Raw genomic sequence first — 19,972 nt, forward strand, 5'->3', positions numbered from 1 at the left:
GACGTCAGATTCCCAACAAGAAGCATTTGATAAATTGATACAGTAAAAGTCAACATTCATCGTGTAGTTTTTAAGCATAGGATAAAATCCTTATAATGGACGTCGGCCGTCCTATATGGTTCGGTCGGTATTGACGTGGACAATTTTTAGTTCTATTTTAATATTTTTTGAATTTATTTATTTATTTATTCTTTTTTTTTTTCCTTTTTTTCTTTTCTTTATTTGTTTTTCTTTTTCCCTTCTTCTTCCTCTAGTCGGTCGTTGGGTCTCAGCGATTGGCGACCGGCCATAGGCGAGGGTCGACGAGGTCCCTCACCAGCCAATAGTGAGGGCGAGCAAGCCACTAGTGAGGGCAAGCCTCGCCCGCCCCATCGCTGGGTAAGGTCCAGCCTCGCCTAGCCACTAGCAAGGTTGGTGGCATGAAGAATTTGGCCATGTCGAAGGGTGGAGGAGGAGGTAATGGCTGGTTAGGGTTTCTTGGGGAAGCCATGAGAGAGGATGAGGTGTGGTTCCAATTGACATATTGCGACATAAATTGGAGCGTGAGGGCTGATGTCTAACCTCAATAGAGGAGGGAGGAGGGTCAAGAGGTGCAAAGTCCAGAGAGAGAGAGAGAGAGAGAGAGAGAGAGAGAGAGAGAGAGAGAGAGAGAGAGAGAGAGAGAGAGAGTGCACAAGCGGGATAGTTCATCTCCAGATTTGAGATCTGCAAAGAGTGGCAAAAATGGTCATTTTCGGGACCTTAAACAGAGAGAGAGAGATTTGTGTATTGGAGATTGTAGGACCTCAGATGAAGGTGAGGGCCAGTAAGGGCGAGTGTTGCCCGCCTCTTGTGAGATCGAGCCTTGCTCGCCCCTGAGAAGGTTGACCTTGCCCAACAACGGTGAGGGTGAGCCTCGCTAGTGGATAGGCGAGGGTTGACCTCGCCAGATTTGGTGATTTCAAGCATCGCCCATCCATGGCAAGGTCGACCTCACCTAGCGATGACGAGGTCAACCCTTGCCAATGGCGGGCGAGGTTCACCTGCACTACGTAGGACAGTCGACGTTTACGTCAGTGATTTTCGGCCAAAATTAGCCGGATAGACCGATGCGTGTGTGGGTGAGTGATTCCGAAAATGGGGTTTTTTTGGGTTATGTGTATGGATTGGTGTGTGTTTGGAATAGTACTTGAAGGGTAAAAAGGTAACCGAAGGATAGAATTAGGATCGTCACTAAGGTATAAAGGACGTGTCACCAACCAAGGATGAAGATCGAGATCAACGAAGTTTATCACAAAGGCTTAAATGACAAGCCACCCGCTAAGGTTAAAGGACTTTGGGATAAGAGAAGCTCACCATCAGGGCCTAAAGGGTAAACCACCAGTCGAGGATAAAGCATTTCTTCGTTCACTACTTAGGAGTAATCCACTTTCCAGGGATAAAGAAACCAGAATAGGAGTTATCCACTCTCAAAAAATATTCGTTCACATAGAGGAAAATCTCATATATTTAATATTCATCAAGTCTAGTCTATTACAATAGAAGACTCTCCTCTATTTATAGGGGGACTATGGCATAGGAAATAACCAAACATTGAAGACCTAGAAACTAGAATCATTTAAATACCTAAGAACTAAGGATTTTGACTCTCGAGACTTGCATAACGATTAAGACTCATAAAGACCTAGGAACTCATAAATTCATTAATGACACTTAGGAACTATGAACAGTAATAAAGATATGGAGACTTGAAATCTTAACTCTTCAGGCCTTTGGTTCATCTCCCAAAATTCGTGCTCCAAGCTTGACTAGGAAATAATCACCTTAGGAAATCATCAACTATCATAGGAAATTTCTCGGAACAACCTCTCATTAATAAGTTGTTGATTAACTTTGAAATCGGCGAGTAGTCTCGGTAACTCAGTAACTTGATAGTCTCCTCGTCGGCAACTTCATTTTTGACCCATCAAAGAAAATTATAGCCAAAGTCAATTTTAGCTTGGATAATCATTGATTGTGCTGAGTTCATTGATAGAATCAAATTGGAACTTAAGGAATGTCCCGTAGAATCATATGCTCCCAAAGGCATCCCACAATGAAAATTGCTAAAACGCCGTACTCTCTAGGAAGAGCAATTTTTTATGCTCCGTCACCGATTCTTTCTAGAACTTTAAATGGGTAATCGACTCTAGGCATTAGCTTATTCTTTCGACGAGATAGAAATCTTTCTTTCCTCAAATGCAATCACACAAGATCACCTGGTTGAAAATGAGCCTTCTTCCGGTACTAATTAGCTTTCTTCTTGTAAGATTCATTAGCCTTCTCGATCTTGGATCGAATTTGCTCATGGAGCTTCTTCATCGATTCAGATTGCTCTTTACCGTCAAAGTTCACTTGCGAATTGGATAAAATTGGAATCAAATTGATCAGTGTGAGAGGATTAATTCCATATACTACTTCAAAAGGTGATCGACCAGTGGTGTAACTTGGTGATCAATTATAAGCAAACTCAGCATGTACAAGTTTCAAATCCCAATCTTTCAAGGATTTACTAACTATCCCTCAAAGGAGAGTAGTGAGGGTGTGATTGATAACCTTCGTTTGGCTATTGGTTTGAGGATGACAAGTGGTGCTGAATAAGAGCCGTGTACCAAGCATTCTCCATAGTGTCTTTTATAAATAGCTCAACAACTTAGAATTGCAATCCGACACAATGGTCTTCGGTACTCCATGAAGGCGAATGATCTCTTTGAAATATAATTCATCCACATGAGATGCATCATCCGTCTTGTGACATTGAACAAAATGAGCCATTTTTGAAAACCAATTAACGACCACCATGATGGCGTCTTTTCCCCTTTGAGTTCTTGGAAGAGCAACAGTAAAGTCCATACTCACATCTTCCCATGGTTGCAATGGAACTAGAAGTGGAGTGTAGAGCCTTTGATGGAAATGACTCTTTGCTCTTTGACAAGTTACACACCTCGAGATGATAGCATACATGTCTCCATTTATCTTTGGCCAATAAAAATACTCTTGAAGAACCTCAAGAGTTTTGTTAACGCCGAAATGACCGGCTAATCCTCCACCATGTACTTCATGGATCAATAACTCTCCAAAAAAACCCTTTGGCACACAATCGATTTCCTTTCAAAAGAAATAGTGCCCTGAACTCCATTTTTACGTTGTCGATGATGGAAGAGAAATCCGAGTCTTTAGAATATAAATCCTTTATCGATTGAAAACTAAGGATCCTAGAATCCAAAACACTAAGCATCGAATATCTTCTTGATAAAGCATTCGCTACAACATTAGTGTGGCCCGGTTTATACTTTGAGATAAAAAGAAAATGATTGAAGAATCGAATTGAATTTGTGTTGGTCGCTAATAAACTTGAGAGCCTCATGATCAGAATGAAGAACAAACTGCTTTAGCCTCAAATAATGACTCCAGTGATCAAGAGCTCTAACAATGGCATATAACTCCTTATCATAAGTTGAATAATTCTTCTTCGAATCCATCGACTTCTCATTGAAATACGCCATAGGTTTTGGGGCTTGGACTAGAACAACCCCAATGCTAACTCCGCTTGTATCACATTCAACTTCAAATACTTCATCGAAATCAGGAAGGGCAAGAATGGGGGACTCACAAAATTTATGACATCCTCGATTCGGACTATATTTTGGCAAGGGAAGTGGCTTAAACTGTCAATGCACTAATAGCAGGATTAGACCATGAGTCGATTTAAGAATTGTACATGGGTCAACTATTCGATTAGGAAGGGTAATTAAGGGTTGTGAAATGCATTCGACTAGAGTACTCGACCATGGAAAACAGCTCGACCATATGGATCGATGCGGGACGAGCTTATGACGTCATGGGTCAATTAGTGAAAGGTTATGAATCGATTCGACGGAAGTATATATATAGTCGAATTGCGAGTGATTCCGCACAATCATTATACTAAACCCAAACGATCCTAAGCTAATTTCACAAGACCACGTACCCCGGGTAAGTGATTTAATTCCGCACGATTATATGACAACCGAGAATGATCCATGGGTTGATGAGACTCGAATATGGATTGATTGACAAATCAACCATAGGTCACGCAAGCGACACCTCAAGAGGCCACCTAACTCGAATAGGTTGTATTAGGGGCACTTCCCATTGAAGTTTAGCCACCAGCTTTGGTCCGGTTATAAGTTTTCGATTAAGGATAGTTCATAAACTTTCCTTTCCAAGTTAGTCGAGATAGACTCTTGGGAATAGTTTTGGGCCCCGAAACTTTAGACAAAAGAATTATTGGGCGAGAATGGAAGCCCACAAGTAGGCTGAGATGGGCCTCATGCCCAAGGCCAAAGCCTAATGGGCCCAAGGAAAGCCCATGAAGCCTTTCAACCCCATTAACCATTTCAAGCCCATTTCTCTTCAAATTGGGCCCGTTCAAGCCCAAGTCCTTGTGAATAGTATCGTAAATAGTGTCAAGGGCTAAAATTACCATTTTGCCCCTAAGTCTTCTAGAAGCCATCATTGGCTTGTCTTGCAAGATCAATTCCTAGCAATTGATCTTGGCTTGTTGAGCAAGAATGAATCTTGGCCATCCATTTTGGGGTGTCTTACAAGACACTTTCTCTCTCTTCCTCATTCTCTCATTCTCTCATTTTGGGTTTTCTCTCACTCTCTCCCTTTGCTCTCTCTATCTCATGCCACCCTCTTTTTCCCCTCTCTTCCCCTTGATTCGGCCGACCACCATTGCCGCCCTTACTGCCCCTAAGCCGCGTCGTGATCTGCCCTTGCCAAGCCACCCCCGTGCGCCGTCAACCACCACCCGTCCAGCCCACTGAAGCTGCTATCCAGTAGCCGCCCCAGCAAGACCCATTTTCGTGCCGCCACCCCGTGCCGTTCCGGACTGAGCCACACTTAGCTCTTGTAGCCGCCGTTACGCCGGTGTCGTTGGAATCGTTTCCGGGTGAGTTAACACTCTAATCCCTTGATTAGTACGTTAAACTTGCTTAGGGGTATATTAGACTAAGTTAATTATGCTTAGTACTAATTAATGAGGGATTAGTTGACAAGCTATCGCGATAAGTAATAGGTGAAAGTGATAAGCTATCGCGATAGGTGATAAGTGGTACTGATACGTTATCAAGGAAAGTGATAAGTGGAAGTGATAACCTATCATGGAAAGGATGATAAACTATCACCAAATGGGTGATAAGCTATCGTGGATTAGGTGATATGTTATCACTGAAGGGGTGATAAGTTATCGAGAAAATGTGATAAGCTATTGTCAAAGGGATGATAAGTTATCGGGTATTTGTTGATAAGCTATCACCGAAAGGGTGATAAGCTATCGTGGGTTTGGTGATAAGCTATCACTAAAGGGGTGATAAGCTATCGAGGAAATGGATGATAAGTTATTGCGATGGAGCGATAAGTTATCGGTTTTTAAGTTATTGGCTTTATTTGATAAGTTATCGCAATAGGGCGATAAGTGGTTGTTATATGTGGTTTGTATTTTAATTATGTAATAATTATGTGTATATTTCATGTCTTTAGAGCTTGTTATGCCATGAAATGTGATTACCCATTTATAAACCTTGGATGTTGTTTTTAAAGAAAGGTTTTATGGACATATAAATAGTAAACCCCGATGTGTCGGGTTTATATGTCCGGTTTTATGAGTTAAATGGGTCATGGATGTTTAAAAAGGAAATCGTACAAAGTTTGATGGGTTGATTGTGTGTATGTGATCACGTGTGAATTTATTACTGCATTTTTATGTGTGGAAGTTGCAGTAATTTGTTGTGTGAGCATGAACCACGTTCACATTTGGCTAAATGCTGAGATATAAATGAGTTATGTGGTTGTTGTGCTCGTGTGATCACATAATATCTTGATGCATTTTATGCGGGGTTGAACCCGTCCTGATGCGTTTTACGCAAGACGATGCTCGATTTATCGGATGCCTGGCGGGGATCCGGATGCCGAATTGTGATTGAGGCATCCAGGCCGATGCTCTTAATTGAATGCCGTCTGGGCGGGGGATCCAGATGATGCTGTGCCTAATGAGACGAGACGATGTCCGGTCATGCTAGAAGACCGCCAACCTGATGCGAGTATCGCGAGTAGTGCCGTGGCCCTGTGAGGTCATAGTAATCGGAATACGTGTGAAAGAGTGTGGATGCATTGCGCCTGATTATGGGATGAAATTGTGAGGCACGGTATGGGACGGGCAAAAACGGTTTCACCTTATAATCGGGACTCGTGTGGATACCTTGTGCATGGAAATACTACTGCGTGTTCTGATTGTATTATGTGCTTGTTGCATTATGATTACACATGATGGTTTATAACATGTAGGGTGTATGTGCCAAGGCAATGTAAGAATGCCTGCGATTATTTAATGACACGTTTGTTTATGCTAGACTGGGTAGCCTGCTCGTGTGTATAGTTAGGGCAAAACAGGGGTTGTTTTGCTATCGATCTACCGTCGATGTGTGGCTACGTGTTTAGGTGTGCCCTAGGCAAGTTGACTTCCTAACCGAGGCTTAGGTCGTTAATTTACTGAGATTTATCTCACTCATTATTGTTAACCATTTTTCAGGTGCTTAAGTATGAGTACGCGTTGTGTTCCATGGGAACCAGCTATTTTGAGGGGGAGCACCTTTTGAGGTTGTCCTCGTAGATAGAGAAGCTAGGTTTAACCCCGACCAGTTTGGTTGTAATCGGGAAAGGGCCGTAAGAGCGGCCTTGTAATTAGAACTTTAGATATTAAGTTCAAGTGTTTTCCTTGTTATCCTATTTTGTTGGTTGTTGTTGGGTGTATAAATGTACACTTTCGCATGTGCATAATTGAAAGATAAAAGAAATGGGTCGGCGATACTTCCTAGGATGTCACAATTCCACAACCAAGGAAGGATGTTCGCGCGCTCGAGGGTCCGAGGCATGACAAAATTTCTATTTGATTAACTCAAAAGCATTGCAAGTAGCCTTTGTCCATTCAAAAGAACCCTTCTTCATGCATTCGGTGATAGGAGCCATGATGGTACTAAAGTTCTTTACAAATTGCCGATAGAAAGAAATAAGTCTATGAAAACTTCTTACATCAGAAATGGACTTTGGAATTGGCCATGTTTTCATTGCTTCCACTTTGAATTGATCGACGGAGATCCCATCTTTTGACACAACATACCCAAAGAATACGATACTTGAAGAGAAGAATTGACATTTCTCTATTTTAGCGTAGAGTTTCTATTCTCTCAAGAAGCCAAAGATGTACTTCAAATGATATATATGCTCTACTTCGTTTTTGCTGTAAACAAGTATATCATTGAAATATACAACAACAAATCGACCAATATAGGAACGAAGAACCTCATTCATGAGTCTCATGAAGGTACTCAGAGTATCAGATAGTCCGAATGGCATAACCAACCACTCATAGAGAGCCCCTTTAGTTTTAAAAGCCGTTTTCCACTCATCTTCTTCTTGCATCCAGATTTGATGATAATCATTCTGCAAATCTATCTTGGAAAACACAGTGGAACCATATAATTCATCAAGCATATCATCAAGTTTATCTATGGGGTACCTATACTTAATGGTGATGTTGTTGATGGCTCGGCTATCGACACACATTATGAACGAACCATCCTTCTTGGGCACGAGTAGCGCTGGAATAGAACATGGACTCATGCTTTCTCCGACCTTTGTCAATAAGTTCCTTTACTTGTCTTTGCAACTCTTTTGTTTCTTCTAAGTTGCATCAATAAGCTACTTTGTTTGGTAGAGGAGAATCGGGAAGCAAATCGATGTGATCTTCATTGCCCCTTATGGGTGGTAATCTAGGTGAAAATTCCTTTGGGAACACATCTTCAAATTCTTTCAACAAGGATTGCATTTTCGGATGTATAGGTCTCTTTATCTCACTCTTTTTTTCTACCATAAGCAATGCAGATACATTCTTCTGCTTTCTAATGGCTCTCTCAACCCATGTTTCACTCAAGAAAAGGTTTTCCTTACTAGTGTTTCCCTCCCTAGGTTGATTTTTGTGATTCGTGATTGGATTCAAGGGTACAAGAGTAATGCATTTTTGTTCCTTGTTAAATGAGTATGTGTTTTTACGCCCATCATGAACAACTTTTCTATCATATTGCTAATGTCTACTCAGTAACAAGTGGCATGCATCCATAGAATTATATCACACAGAATCTGTCCTGATAATTTTTACCGATTGAAAACGAAATCAAGGCTTACTTGGTTACCTTAAGATTGCTTTCCTTACTAAGCCATTGGAGCTTGTACGGTTCAGGATGTTAGGACATTGGAAGCTTCAGTTTGTCAATCAAGGTTGTCGATGCCACATTGGTGCAACTTCCGCCATCGATAATCATTGTACACACCTTTTCGTTAATAGTGAAACAGGTGTGAAAGATGTTTTCTCTTTGCTCATCCGCTTCTGGGGAAATTATGGTGTGTTATGCTCGTCAGATCACCAACAATTCGCTATCATCAGCCTTTATCTACAAACTCCTCTTGTTCTTCAAATTTGGAATAGTTTTGATCAGAATTTTTCTCTACCTCTTGAAGTTCCAAATCGGTCTTCTCGATTTCTTGAAGAGTCATATGTCACGCCCCGAACCCCATCGGGCTCGCGACATCCCCTGCTCCGGTCGAAATGATGCGACGTCCCAGGAACGTCACTGACCCAACCCAAACATCAGAGCCACATGCGGAAGCGAATAATAAAAACCCGGACAAATAATGACGACAACGGGGTAGAACAACAGAACAATCTAGCAACCACATATTCATACAACACCAAATATACATACATCATATTACAGGCATAATTAACAAACTAGCATCCGAAATCACCGTCAACAAAATATCAGGGTCTGGTTAACTTAACTTCCCTATGGGTTAACCCGATTTACACAACCCCCAAAACCTTAAGGAAAAAACCTAAGGATCGCCCTCCTCCAGTCTGCTTCTGAATCTCTGGCTTGAATTTCTGGAACTCACTTGCAGCTCTGCTAGGCACCAACAGTAGCTCCCCGGACTTCCAAAAAGAAAAGGTGCACTTCCCGGGTTTAGGGCCGGGGGTCTGAAAGTGGCGGTTATACAACCGTAAGACGAATCTCAATAAGTGTACAACCCCAAACCCCACGTAGGCACTCACGTACCGCCAGACGAAAACACATATAACACACAACGATCGGCCAAACTAACAATCACATGCGACCCTACCTGGAATCCATCATGCACGTTCCTGCACGTTAGACAATAACACAGCCAACACATCACAGCAAGGAATCACAGACGCGCGCGTGCCTCAATTGTAAGACAGAAACCACTTGGGCACGTCCCATACCGTGCCTAGCAGTTTCTACCCCATAATTAAGCATCACATTGCGCGATACAAACACACTCGCACGCTACTCACACCATGCGTCACTTTCCACAATCCTCTCGCTTGTCTTGCCAAATCCCACTTATTCTCAACCTTTCCAGCACTACCGTGCCCGCGTAAAACGCATCAGGCCAACGGTCTTCTGACCTCGTCAGGCATCGTCACCCCGTCGGGCCGGGCATCGTCACCTCGTCAGGGACGGCACGTCCCGCGTAAACGTACACGCCTCAGGACGGAATCCTACATACACTTTCCTTCTACCGCGCCCGCGTAAAACGCATCAGGCCAACGGTCTTCTGACCACGTCAGGCATCGACACCCCGTCGGGCCGGGCATCGTCATCTCGTCAGGGACGGCATCGTCCCGCGTAAACGTACACGCCTCAGGACAGATCCTTTCCAACCAATCCTACATTTTCGTACCCTCGTTTCACTCAAACCACACTTACACATGGCCAGCAACACTCACGGTCATACACAACCTCACGCCTTACACACAATCCACCACGTATGGTCAAACATACACACCTCACACACATTTCACGATTACTCATTCTCGTCACACGAACACGCACACATAACCACACACTCTTGGTACACAAATTCATTGCACAATCACACTCCCATACTCACACACCTCACGGCCACACACACGAGGCACACGGCCAAGCCACATTCAGTCCGAAACATACACCAAACCAGCCAACCATCACGAGCCACACAACCACATACAAAGTACCATTCAAGGCATAATTCTACCAATCAATCGCACAATTCAGTCACAATCAATCCACAACACCTCAGCCATCATCGAGCCTCCTAAACCTCGCAAATTTCCTTGCCAACTCAGTCTCCGATTCAGCCCACAACAACCACACAATCAGCCTTCAATTTAGTCCTAAAATAGCCACATAAACTACCCGAACTAAACCCTAAACATGCCCTACAATACCCGAACTCCTAAATGACATTTGGGGAAAACACTTACCCAAAAAGGCGAGACAGAACGGGGCTGGAAAGGGCCGGGATAGCGGCAGCAGCGTCGCCGGCGACGTACGGACGGCATGAACAATACTTTTCGTACGGACACCGTACGGACAGGGCTGGGACGGTGGCCGGCGAGGTGCCGGTGACAGCCGCGGCGTCCGTACGATCCGACGTGAATGCAGGTGATCCGTACGGAACGATGAATAGTACCGTACGGACACTGTACGGATTGTGGCCGGGCGGCGACGTATGGACGTCTTTGGGACTGGGTGTCGACGGGCTGCGACGGAGCTCGCAAAGCTCGGCGCAGATCTTGTTCTGGAACGGGAAGAGAGAAAAAGAGAGAGAGAGGGTTGTTCTGGACTATACCCGGGGCTGTGGTGGCTGGACAGGTGAGAGGGAGGTCCAAAGGTGCTGTGGCGACGGCTGGTGGGCGGCCAGTAGCTCCGGCTGGTACTGTTCCGGCGTGAATAGTACCGGCTTGAGCAGAAACGTGCAAAACAGAACAGAAACAGGAAAAGAAGAGGAAATCTGCGAGGGAAATGGCCGAATGGTCTGCTGGAGAGAGAGAGAGTCTGGTCAAATGGGTCAAAGATGGTGTGAGTGGAATCCATGTGTCTCAATCTTGGCTAATGGACAATTTTGCCCTTGATCCAAGGGCTAAGATTTGATCTAATCCATTAATCCAAGGGTGAAATGGTCAATTGTCCTTAACCATGGTTGACCAGACCTGAGTTAAGCCTAACTAATCTTGGTTAACCCCCAAAAATTAACTAAATTTCGGAATTAGTGAAAAATGGCCTAGGGGCATTTTCGTAATTTTCCGATCCCGAACCAAAATTTCAATTTTCGCACATACGCGTTCCATATGTGCGTGGCCAACATAATATGGCGTCGGAATCGCGAAATTCATCGCGCAAGCCCTCGAAAATCCACACCAAAGTTTCGGGAATAAAATAATATTATTTTTCCAATTTTTGTCGAAATTCCAATTTTTGGCCAAAACGACTCCTGGTATGCGTGGCCACCCCAAAATGACACTAGCCTCGAAAAATAACCTCAAACGGCCTCTGAATCCAGCCTCGGTGCCCACAGGGGCAAAACCGTAATTTTTTCGGCCCCGAACCGAAATCCATTTTTTTGCAGAAATGGGTGGCCCCAAGGTTGGCCAAGCCAAAAACGTCATCGCCCGCTCAAAATTGTCACTTTCAAAATTCTCGATTCCCAGGCCCGAATTCCAAGAAATGACTAAAATTGGACAATTGCAACTTTAGCTTATCTCTGGCTAACGGGTGGCTCATTGGGATTATGCGCTCTCGACCCGTGACCGACACTAAGTCAAATCACGTTTAAGTTTACTCCACCCGAGACGACCTCGATTGTCATATAATTGCGAGGGTCTGTCACTAGTTCCCTTCGGACACGATCAATCAAGTAGACCGGTCTCGGTTGGCTCAAAACATTCCCTCGTCAATCCATATGGTCGAAGATCGAACTCAGGTCGAGTTCTTTGGTCGTGCGAAGTCAATCCCGTAATAGCCCTACCCCTAAGGTTAGCATCCCGAGAATGCGCGGGTCCCGGGTGAGATCTCACTATAAGTGCATTGGCCAAAACATTCATTTCTTAAATCCCGGGAAAAGGATCGAAAATTCAGACTGTTACATCATAACTCTCTGATTAGGACAATTAGCTTGCAAATGCCCATAGCCATGGCACTTAAAGCATTTCCCAAAATTCGTGCTCGAACCTTGGTCAAGAAATAATAACCTTAGGAAATCATTGACTATCATAGGAAATTTCTCAGAACATGTTGACGCCTAAATTTTTATTATTCCATCTAGTCATTTGAAAAATTAGATATCGAATTCGAGCCCTAATATATATAATCTTACTTGCATTTGCATTTTTATTGAAGTCATCACATCTAAGGGTACGACAACTCCACGGACAAGCGTATGTAGGATCATCTCCCAAAGATAACAAGTCATTGCACACTGTTAGTCTCGATCAATAATTCAGAAGGAAAGAAAGTCAATTATGATTGACGAATCGAGAACATCCAAGGGTTGAAAGAAAACAATGAACTTTGGTGTGGTTGAAGAGATCAATTTGGAGGAAATTTGGTCTTTCTTTGCCAAGATTCAGCTAGATCCAAAGCAATACTCTGCACGATTTCTTGGCCAAAAAAAAAAAAAGCAATTGGAGAGAGAATTCAGCTCTTGATTGGCGTATGCACAAATTGAGCAATTCTATCCCAAAAAAGAGCTAGGAATCCGAGCCACAATGAGGGAATGGGGAGGCAATTGGAGAGAGCATTCAGCTCTTGATTGGCGTATGAACAAATTGAGCAATTCTCTCCCAATGAAGAGCTAGGAATCCGAGCCACAATGAGGGAAAGGGGAGAGCGAGATTATGCAATTTGGAAGGAAATGAATGAGTCAAACAAATATGGTGAAAACCGTGATTTGTGATTGCGCTATCATCCACCATATCCTCTCCTTCCATATGTTGACTCATACATCCCCATAATACAGAGATTCCTTTGGGCAAGATCAATCAAGATTGGTGAAGAAAGGAAAATAATCAATGAAGAGAGAAATTTTCGGAAAAGCAATCGAGAATTCTCAACTATATAAAGCAGAGTTCACAATGCAAAAAGAGGGAGGGAAGATAGAGTGAGGTCTTTGTCATGGTCATCAGCATTCCTCTAGGAGTCCACATTGTGGGAGAGAGGCGATCGTTAAAAAAAGAGAGGAGACAATCGTGAAGACAGAAATTGGAGAGAGACCAAAAATTCCTTCTTCTTGCTGATGGTCACGTCCGCCACTAGAGAAGCTAGTCAACCCCATTTCCTTTTTTCACCATCACCTACAGAGCTCAATGTGGAGCGCGCGAGACGTTCACTCCAAACCACACTTGCTCTGACCTTCCACACGGAAAAACATTAAGAGCACCCGAAGTTGAAATTGGCGAAACGAAGTTCCAGTCACTTTGGCCGTAGGTGACTCTTTTCCAGCGACGATGTTGCGATCGTGAAAGAGCCTCGACGTCCATATTGTCTTGCCGCAAGTCACCACCATCCGTAGCGCTCACCAAACTCTGCTGTTCTAGCATTTTTTTTCAGCGACGCTGAACTCTTAGCCCCTGCTCATCCGCGGTCCCTATTACAATCTAACTTGACGATCACCGGACCTGATGTCGTACCCAACGAGAACCCAGTATTCCTACCGTGCCTCGATAGCAAGCCCCGCTGCCGTGTTCCACGTTCACCAAGAAAGTCCAACCTGCTCGTGTACGCTCCAACAATTTCTGTCAGGACCTTGGCTATAGTTTCTTCTTTACCCTGGGATCCTCTTATCAACATTGGTTTCCTTTCGGCGTGCCACCAGCGACTCGACAAGCCCCTCCTGCATTCCTACAAGCCTGTTTGTCAAATTCCTTGTATTCTCAATATGTTGCAGGTCTCTTGGACGAAACCTTCATCACGTTAGCAGGCCATCGAGCCCTCCAATCTGTCGTGATCTCAGTCCAATTGCTTTCAATCATCGTCTAGTATTCTTCCAGTTTCGCTAGTTCCAGTATCCTCAAGGAAGCTGTTGGTTTTCTACGGAACATGCATAGTTAAATTAAATATAAATACAGCGGAAAGATATAACCATACACGTATCTCCAAATGCATTGTTCGTGCGTTTCAATCAAAAAATCGGAAGATGATAGGGGTTAAACGGATTAACTCTCGTAGCGTATTCGGTTTGGATGTTCTTCAGTTCGAGCCCCACAACTGGGGGACCTCTAGTTCAGACACACCACTAATCGTACGACGAACAAAAGAAAAACTTGCGGGTAATCACCACTATAATTGTGCCAGCAATCTCATGGCGACAATTCCCCGTACGCTCGATATTTCAATCACGGCACCGGAAGAGAGAAAATGTATTTTAACTCTCACGCACACATATTGCACTTCTCACTTGCGCTCCTTTTTCTCTATATCTTCAGCAACTGTTGCTGATCCCACTTTATTTGTGCGATCAGCAACCGCGGCTGATCGTGTGTGCATTTAGCACACTACCAGCAACCGGGTGATGCCCACAGTCAGCAACGGCTACTGACCGTGGGCACACTTCACACGATCAGCAACGGTTGCTGGTCGTGTGTGCACACGGTCAGCAACTGTTGTTGACCGTGTGCATGCACCATTAATTAATATTAATTTATTTATTTTAATTAAAACGCACACGATCATCACCATTGCTGATCGTGTGCTGCACATGGTCAACAAATGTTGACCTTGTGCACTTTTAATTATTTTAATTTTATAAAACTAAGAGTGCAAGATCATTTGGCACATTAACATGTGTGTTCTTTAGGTTTGCGCATGCATCATATGCACGTACGCTCATGACTAAAAATAAAAATTAAATTAAATCACATTTAATTTAATTTCAGTTTGACTCAATTCGATTGCAAACATATTTGCAATATCGTCTCTTCCGTACAACGTCATCCTAAATTGGTTATGATGTGTGACATACCTAGGCTCATCACTGAGCTGGTAGGACTTGCACTAACACATTAGTACTCTTAAGAGAATTGATTGTCCCGATCAACCACTAGTTCCCACAAGCCATGATTGACATCTAGCAATATGACATGGCTACCAAGACAGTGTGAATGCTTTAAGAATATAATGAACCTGTCAGCTTTGGCTATAGTGTAAGTCAATCCCTCTGCCTTGCTATGTCCCGATCGATGCTATGTCCCGATCGAACAAAGACCATGGAATATTTGTCAAGTCACCAATTCGATCATATGCACAAACCTAATTGACATGCATTTTATATAAGACATGAACAGTTCATTCTTGGTTACAACCGCGGCCGAGGATTTTAATGCAATGTCAAGATTAGATTGCATTGGACATCATTATTGTACCCTGCATGTAACAAGGAGATAGATTCCATTTTGCACACACGTGTAACTTCGTATATGAACGAACTATGACCATCAAGAATAGAGACGGATCAGCGAATCGGCAATATGTGCACCTGAGAACCATAGCCATCCAACATACAAGTCAACACTGTGCCTCAGGTCTAAGGATTATTTACACAAAACCAGAGCATGAACGATTAGACATTGGCCATGCTAAAAGCTTCTACATTGCTAATCGTTCTATGTGTGTCACGTTCAGTGAACTTGTCTGGTACAAGCACCTGTGTTCTAACTTGGGCATCGCAATACCCAATGACTCGTGACTCGTCATTCCCTTAAGTATCTAATACTTAATGGTGAAGCTAAGAATACACCTGTTTCAACAGGATCATTAATATCCACTCAATGATCCATCGACTAGGAGCAGTTTAAAGATTCGGTCTAATTGTGAACCTGTCACGTATATTCTTAACGTCTCAAAAATAGATCAAGTCATAACTGATCTTATGGAATCATTCATTTATTTAAATAATTGGACAAATGAATAAATACGTCCTTGCCATTAAATAAATAATGAAATTGAAAGTACAACTTAAATCCCTAACATGTAACTATTACATGGTAACTTTAAGGCATACATCTAATAGAAGCTTCACCATTGGCTTGCATTGAACCATTGCTATAGCGTTCCTCGCGTTGCTTGTGATTCGTCTTCATCGGTCTAGTTTGGTTTTGTGCAAGTAAGCGGAGTTGAGTTCAACTTTCTATGATAATTCTTAATTCCATGTTATTAGTTGATAGAACCTTAGGTTATCATGATTTGATTATTTCCCCGTGTTAACTAAGGCATATTAGGCCTCCGAACCTTCAGACACTAAGGTCGGATCCTAATATCGTCTCGCATGACTTGTTATGATTGATCTTGATATGATGTGTGTTTCATTGTACCACAATATTATTAATCGTCATTGCAAGTCGCTTGCGTTTTGGGATTTTCATATTTAGGGCATAAATAATTAGTCTTAAAATGCATAAAAATTTTGAATAAAAAATAAAATGTCATTAGAATCATTTAGATTGTATGTAGACCTCTAAGGTTAATTAGGCTCACATCATAAAATGCATGTCATTTAGAACTAAGTTCCAATAATCGTATTATGTAGATAGTTTTAATTATTACATTACATGCATAGGCTTTTTAGTTCAATAATAGTGGATAGGTCGCTAGGCCACATTAGAGTCTTAGGTTTTAAACTTGCTATTTTCATAAAATTAAAAATATAAAAAATATATAGCTTGCATTGTAGTATAAATTCATGGTTTCTTTTAGGTCATTCATACATGTTAATTAACTTAGAATTACATGCATGTGTTATCTTAGAAATAAAACTATGTCAATCTCGCGCCTGGGATTTAGATTGCATTTTCATTAATCATATAGATGCAAGGTTAGCAATCATTTAATTTGTAGACTTTTAGGGTCAATTGTCTTTAATAAAGAAAAGTACTGGAAATTAGAATTAGAGAGTCTCATCTATATTGCATATTAGTTAGTCATTCCTTCATGCACGATCATGCATAACATTTATGCATCCTGTTTTTATATTATTTTAAAGTAATAGTTTCGCAGAAATATCGTGGTGATGGATAGTGATATGCTTAGCTTTGCCTAGTGCATCAAGGTTCCATAAATTTTCTGCAATCTATTTATCAGTTTGATTATTGGGTGTTACCTTCCTGATTGTGCACCCGGACGATCACTCCTCATATGTTAGTGACATATGATAAAAATGTATAAAGATTGCATGCAAAACATTTTCGGAATAAAGAGAAAAGATACCGAAAGGGTGTTAGATTAATCTAACTTAAACCAAGTTTCCAAATTCATGAATCTCTTATTCGCAAAAGTAAACTTTACTCCCATATTTTACTTGGGTGTCTAATCGACCCATAATCGATTAGTGACAGCTCAAAAAAAGGTAAGTTTAATCACATGGTGAATTGAGTACCAAGTTGCGGTCGGATGGGCTTGGGAAAGCCTGTGCTAAACGCGAGTGATTGCCTCGTGAGAGAAACTCGTTCATGTTTAATAAATCTATTAGCCATCCCCTGGTGGTTCACCTTCGGGAAGGTCGCAACAGAACAGCCTCTTACTAATAAGTTGTTGATTAACTTTGAAATCAGCAAGTATTATCGGTATCTCGGTAACTTGATTTTTGGACCCATCGAAGCAAATTATAACCAAAGTTAATTTTGGCTTGGATAATCGTCACTTGTGTTGATGGAATCAAATCGGAACTTAAGAAATGTCCCATAGAATTGGATGCTCTCGCATCAAGGACACAATTGGCAAAATGTAAAAATGTTCAGGATTCAATTGGAAAAATTAAAAGGTTTGGGACTGAATTGGTAAAAGTGCAATAGGTTTACGACTTTTTGATAATTTTTTCCAAATTAGAAGGCAGTGAGCATATTATATTTTAGAAAACTCTATGTTGAAGTTCGACCGAAACTGCGATCATCTAAATCTTATGCCTGCCCATCGATGGACATGATAAAAGTCGAGTCATTTGCAATACAAGTTTCTTGCGGCACGGTGGCTATTTTGAAACACAACAGTCAAGTATGGAGGAAGCACTACATATTGTATTCGGTGCATTCAGTTGAATGCACTTCTTATTCAATCCACGATTGAAACACAACAGTCAAGTACGGAGGAATCACATGAACAATATGATGCATCAAACAGCTTCCTGGGTTGGTCCTGCCATAATATACTGCAACACTCGCGACATATTGGAGTGAGAAGACCCTCCCTCCTGCATTGCTTGTCTTGCCTTCTCCCCAAGTTCAGCTGCTCTCTTCCTTCTCTCTTCTCCTTCTTCATCCTCAGACACCAGCGCATTAATAGCCCTGACGATCTCATCTGCCTTCACCAAGATACCAACCTTCCTTTCCTCCCCCCATCTCACCGGCACCTTCACGCCCACTCGAACTCCGATCTTCAGTATGTCCACCACGAGCACCTCATTCACGAACTGCTCAGAGAATAGAGGCCAAGTTATCATCGGCAGCGCTGAGCACACGCCTTCTAAGGTCGAGTTCCAACCGCAGTGCGTTAAGAATCCTCCAATTGCTGGGTGAGATAACATGGCGACCTGAGGAGCCCACCCTCTTATCACAATCCCTCTTCCTTTAACCTTTTCCTCAAATCTTTCTTCCATTAACCAGTTCTCTAATTCCGAATCTCCCTCTTCCCTTTTGATCACCCAAACAAAAGGCTGTTGTGATGCTCCTAAGCCCCTCCCTAGCTCCATCAGTTGCGACGGAACTAAACGGCATAGACTTCCTAGGCAGGCGTAAATCACTGATCTTGGCCTCATTGAATCAAGCCACGCCATGCATTTTTCTGAATCGCCGGAGGCTTTGTTTCCTCTCTGAAACATGTCTGACTCATCTTTGTTGCACAAAGAAACGGGTCCGATGCTCCAAATTCTTTTCCCAATCGCCTTTTGGTATGCCTCGATGCATCCGTGCTCCAGCTCATCAAAGCTATTGACCACGACCCCTTGAGCTGCCATTTCAGCCTCCTGTATCTTCCCACGGAAGACCTCGAAATCCTGTCGACACACGGAATTTCCCGGAAGCTGTGCTTTTGTTATCTTGAACCCCTTTGGCATCCCCGGCACCTCAAACGGTTCCATGTCAGAAGTAATCGAATCTGAGCAATTGAATTGCTTCAAGTTATGAGCGCTCAACACGGAGAAGCAACACATTGCATGAAAAATAAATCTTGGAACTCCGAATTTTTTAGCAGTTTCGGATGACCAAAATATGTATTTGTCCGATATTATGCAGCTAGGAGCAGGAGTTTGTTCTCGAAGGTGCTTCTCAATTGGTTCTTGCAATTTTCCAAGTGCACTATAGAACTTGGTCAATAGCTCTGGTGATGGGAGGATATCAAGATTCTCGAAACCGATAGGGAGCCCCACTTCTTCACACGGGAAAGGGATTTCTACGAGCCGGATTGGCATTCCGAGTTTGCTGGATCGATCGATGGTTGTTCTGACCCTGAGGGCATTGACAGGGGTCGTGTATATAGTAGCAATTGCTCCCCTTAAAGCGAAAATCCGCGCCATGTCCACCATAGGAATCATGTGACCTTGCGCCAGGAGCGGAATGAACACGATGTGAACAGATTGCAAAGGCGAAGACATGATGGAACGAAGCTGTTTGATCAATTCAGGGAATGCGGCAGGAGGCACACTGGGGGAGGAATTTGTTTACACTACTAGGACTTCAAAGACAGATTGATGTGGAAGTTTCAAAAGTATGATGATGGTTTGGTTGAACTCCATGCTATATATACACATACAGGTTTCAGCTGATCCTCCTTGGCTGGTGCCGCCTAGAAAAAGGCCTTCGCCGACTGAGATTTGTCTCAGAATTTTCAAATGAGTGGTTTTGACTTTGAACCATTCACGAAAGAAGTCAAAGGCTGTACTTTGCTCGATTTAATTAATACTCAGATCTGAAACAACTGCAATTGTTCACTTTTTAATCAACAACCAAAGATATGAGCGCAGGGAAGCTGAAGCTCGTTTGTCCTGACACAATGTCACTCAAACCATGTTTAGACAGCACTGGAAT

The 19,972-nt window shown here is 42.6% G+C and overlaps 1 protein-coding gene across 1 annotated transcript; it reads right to left on the reverse strand.

Moving 5' to 3' along the window:
• Positions 1-18,063: 18,063 nt before the first annotated feature.
• Positions 18,064-19,634, reverse strand: LOC115675237 (UDP-glycosyltransferase 73D1-like). Its single transcript, XM_030597834.2, has one exon. The coding sequence runs from the start codon at positions 19,537-19,539 to the stop codon at positions 18,064-18,066; it is 1,476 nt and encodes a 491-aa protein (XP_030453694.1). The 5' UTR covers positions 19,540-19,634.
• Between the last annotated feature and the right edge of the window lie 338 nt (positions 19,635-19,972).

Source organism: Syzygium oleosum, unplaced genomic scaffold (assembly GCF_021117445.2).
Source record: "Syzygium oleosum isolate NSW1041296 unplaced genomic scaffold, Sole_v2.1 Sole_v2.28, whole genome shotgun sequence".
Classification (NCBI taxonomy): Eukaryota; Viridiplantae; Streptophyta; class Magnoliopsida; order Myrtales; family Myrtaceae; genus Syzygium; species Syzygium oleosum.